Source organism: Gracilinanus agilis, chromosome 3 (genome assembly GCF_016433145.1).
Source record: "Gracilinanus agilis isolate LMUSP501 chromosome 3, AgileGrace, whole genome shotgun sequence".
Lineage (NCBI taxonomy): Eukaryota > Metazoa > Chordata > Mammalia > Didelphimorphia > Didelphidae > Gracilinanus > Gracilinanus agilis.
Genome location: NC_058132.1, coordinates 211144129 through 211148040, shown reverse-complemented (window position 1 = coordinate 211148040; position 3912 = coordinate 211144129). Strand labels below are relative to the sequence as shown.

The window sequence follows — 3912 nt, the reverse complement described above, 5'->3', positions numbered from 1 at the left end:
TTTGCCCAGGGTCACACCTAGTAAGTGTCTGAGGCAAGATTTGAACTCAAATCTTTCTGATTCCAGGTGAAGTGAACATTAAAAAAAAACAAAAAAACTAAATAACTATAGTTCAGTAAGAATTGTTTTTTTTTGTAATCCACATATTTTATTTTCTGCATTTATAAACATTATTCTGAGAAGGCTATCTATGGCTTAAACAATTTTTCAAAGCAATTCTTAATACAGAAAATAGTTTTAATACATCTATAATGTTATGCTAAAATTCATTCTAACCTCATTTATCTCTTGGATAATATTTTTCTTTTAATACTAATGTAGTTCCATTCTGAGAATGCTGAAAGAAAGCTAGGAGAAGTCTTGGGGCTGTAAAAAGTGCTTTAAAATGGGGAAAATTATTTCTTTTTTGTCATAATAGAAAAATATATTTATAAACTGGGCTAATTTAATTTTACCTCTGTTGTTCCCAGTTAGATTTTCAAAGTCATATTAAGTAAATATGATTACTTACCCCTGGGTTAAGGAATTGCCCCTATTCAAAACAAAAATTGCTATAAGTTGTCAACATATGGAGTTCTTACCTCCCTCTCAGTCTTTTTAACCAGGACATATTCAATAATTAGTTTTTTAAAAATTCTTGTCTTCTGTCATCCAGAAATATGGAGATTTGGATAGAATAGAAAGAACATTAAGGAACTCAGAAAAGGGGATGGATGGTACAAAAATTGAAGGTGAAAAGACAATACATATAAAGTTTAATTATTTCATAATGTTTACCTAGGATAAGCAATGGATTTTGCTATCCAGAATATCTGTCTTTGATATTCAGTAATCTTGACAATATCACAGAATCATTAAGTTAGAGCTAGAAGACTCTTAGAAACACTTTAGGCCATGCTCTCCACACAAATTTTATTTTATTTTATTATTTTATTATTTAGTTTTATTTAATTTATTTTATTTTTCTTTAATTTACAGATGATAAAATTGAGATATAAAGAGGTAAAATCTAAGGTCTAATATTGTTTTGGTGTCTTTGCCCTTGAGCATAGTACAATATTTGACATAAAAAAGAAATAGTTTTGAAAAGTTATTTACTTTATATATATAAAAAATTAAAGTGACATTCATCTAATGGTTGTAGACTATAAAACTTTCCCTCTATCTTTCAACCTGAGCAAAGCCATCTTTACTTCCTTGTTCCTTAGTGTGTACACCAGTGAGTTCATTAGCGGTGTGATAACTGTTTGAAAAATGGCCACAATCCTATCCATAACATTTTTTGAGCCTGGTCTTAGATAAATGATGACACACGGTACAAAGAAACATAAGACCACAATGCAATGAGAAGCACATGTCTGGAAGGCTTTGTGTCTGCCTTCTGCTGTGCGGATCTTCAAGACAGCACGAACAATGGACATGTAGGAAAGAAAAATTAGAAAGCTACATACACAGACAAGCAACCCAATATTAACAAAAATCACCATTTCATTGACTGATGTGTCTGCACAGGCTAATTTGAGAATAGGTGGTGCATCACAAAGGTAGTGCTCAATCTGGTTGGGACCACAGTAGGGCAGGCGGAAGGTCAGAACTGTCTCGGCTGTTGAGTGGACAATACCACTAAGCCACGTCCCTGCAGCTAGAATGGCACATGTTTTCCCACTCATCATGGTAGTATAGCGCAGGGGATAAGTGATGGCCAGATAGCGGTCATAGGACATGAGGACAAAGAGGAAACACTCTGTGTTTGCCAAAGCATAGAAGAAATAGAGCTGGGCCACACAGCCATGAAATGAGATGGCTCCACCATCTGGGGAGATGAGAGTCATAAGTATCTTGGGCACAGTGACAGTGGAGAACCACATGTCAATGAAGGAGAGATTAGCCAGAAAATAATACATGGGAGTGTGAAGGTGGGAGTCTACCTTGATCACCAACAAGATGAGAAGGTTCCCTACCAAAGTGAGTACATAAATCACTAAGAAGATCCCAAATAAGGTAGTCCCTAGTTCTGGTGCATGAGGAATCCCTGTGAGGATGAATGTAGTCACAATGCTTTCATTTTTTCTGTCCATTTAGATAATGAATTCTTCTTCCTAAAAGAGGAAAAATCATTCAACAAATAGACAAGCTTCTAAAAACACATTATATGCTAATCTTTTTAGTAGATGTAAATACAAATAGAAAAATAAAACAGTTCTTACATTCAAGAATATTATATCCTCTTGGAGAAAATAACTTACAAACCTAGGATTATAACAGAGAATAAGGGCTGACATTCTCAACATGTAACATAATCACCCCTTTTACTTTCTAATTATCAATTATTCTTCTGTCATATTTTAAGGCAATCAAAGAATGTGTTGTGATATTTCTCCTAATAACAATCAAAATACCTCTCATTAGTTAATTATTCCTGAGCCACTACCCCACTTTATTGATGTTATTTACTTAAATATAACAGAGAAATCTCTATTCCCATAATTTTTGCTGATCTCAGTAATGTTCCCTAATCTTCTAAGATTTAAAGAGACTTAATATGTTATATATAATTTATTAACAATGCAAGAAAAATAAAAAGAAAACATAAATAATTATTTATAATCAATTAGGCCTGAGAAAATAAAGCCACATTCATTTATGACATTCTCTAATATTTCTGACTTCTCATCAGTTCTGGAAACACAAAACCATAATTCATTTCTGTCAGAAAATCAATTAAAAATTATTTTCAAGAATTCTTTTCATGTTTCCTCAAAAGATAAGTTAAAACATTTCTCTCAAAAAAGAATTACTTCTCTAAAGAGAGGATATACGAGGTAATGATATATAAAAATTCCTCTGAATGGAAACTGAAAATGACATTTGTTTATTCAAATTAATGTTTGAATTTTGCTGTCACTCTTTTATCCCAGGTCTTTGTCAATATCTGCATATCGGAGCAACTACATGCTGCAAAAGCACAAAAAGAGAATGGTATTAAGAATGGAGTTTGACAAAAGGTAAATATTGTAGATGAGAAGGGACAAAAAAAGTATGTAATAGCCATAGAGAATAAAACAATGGGACATAGGAGCCAAAGAACAGCTATGGAAAACTTAACCCTCATCTTTCTTTAGAAAATTGGCACACAAAGAATGCTATTGACTTTTTTTCCATACATTGTTTGGAAAGATTCTTGAAATAGGTAGCATTGCTGTAAATCTGAAAAAGCAGTAAAGAAAAACAGAGAGACAGACAGATAAGAGATATTAGAGAGATAGCTAGAAAGAGGAGAGAAGGGAATGAAAAAGAGAGACTGAGTGAGAAAAAGAGAATTACTTTTCCCAGTCTGTGTGAAGGGAAGAAATATATTTCTCAGAGAAGAATTCATATTGAGAATGGTAAATTATTAGGAATTTACATTTTATATAGATTGAACTGATTCTCTAATTCAATAGTTTCTATTAATTTTCCTCATTCTTCTATTAAAATTTTCCATAATATTGTGAATTCCATTCACAGTTACCATTTGAGACTTCCAGCTAGGTTTTTCCATACCATGGAGATTTCAGTCCAAAATATATCTATTTTTAAAAATTTTATTAAATTAAAAAAATTCATTTCTTACATTAAAATGTCTCATTCACTACCTTGCTCCTTCCCTTTGAAAAAGATCTGAAATTACAAAGTGCAGAGTGAAATTGTCTGTTTAGTTTGTGATACTGAGGTCTTTTGGCTATCAAAATACTAAAGCCAAAGAGATAAATGCTGGAAAATTTTATGACAGCAGAAAAACAAATGTAAATATGAATAAAATGTTAAAGGTAAAATTATCCAAACTATTCACAAAAAAGGAAAGGACTATGAGGCATCAGTTGTGACATAAAAAAGGACCTAGGAAATGTTGTAGCATATCCATGATCTTTG

The 3912-nt window shown here is 32.1% G+C and overlaps 1 protein-coding gene across 1 annotated transcript; it reads right to left on the bottom strand.

Moving 5' to 3' along the window:
• Positions 1–1145: 1145 nt before the first annotated feature.
• LOC123241391 (olfactory receptor 10G9-like) lies at positions 1146–2078 on the bottom strand. The gene has a single exon (XM_044669047.1). The coding sequence runs from the start codon at positions 2076–2078 to the stop codon at positions 1146–1148; it is 933 nt and encodes a 310-aa protein (XP_044524982.1).
• Positions 2079–3912: the final 1834 nt, after the last annotated feature.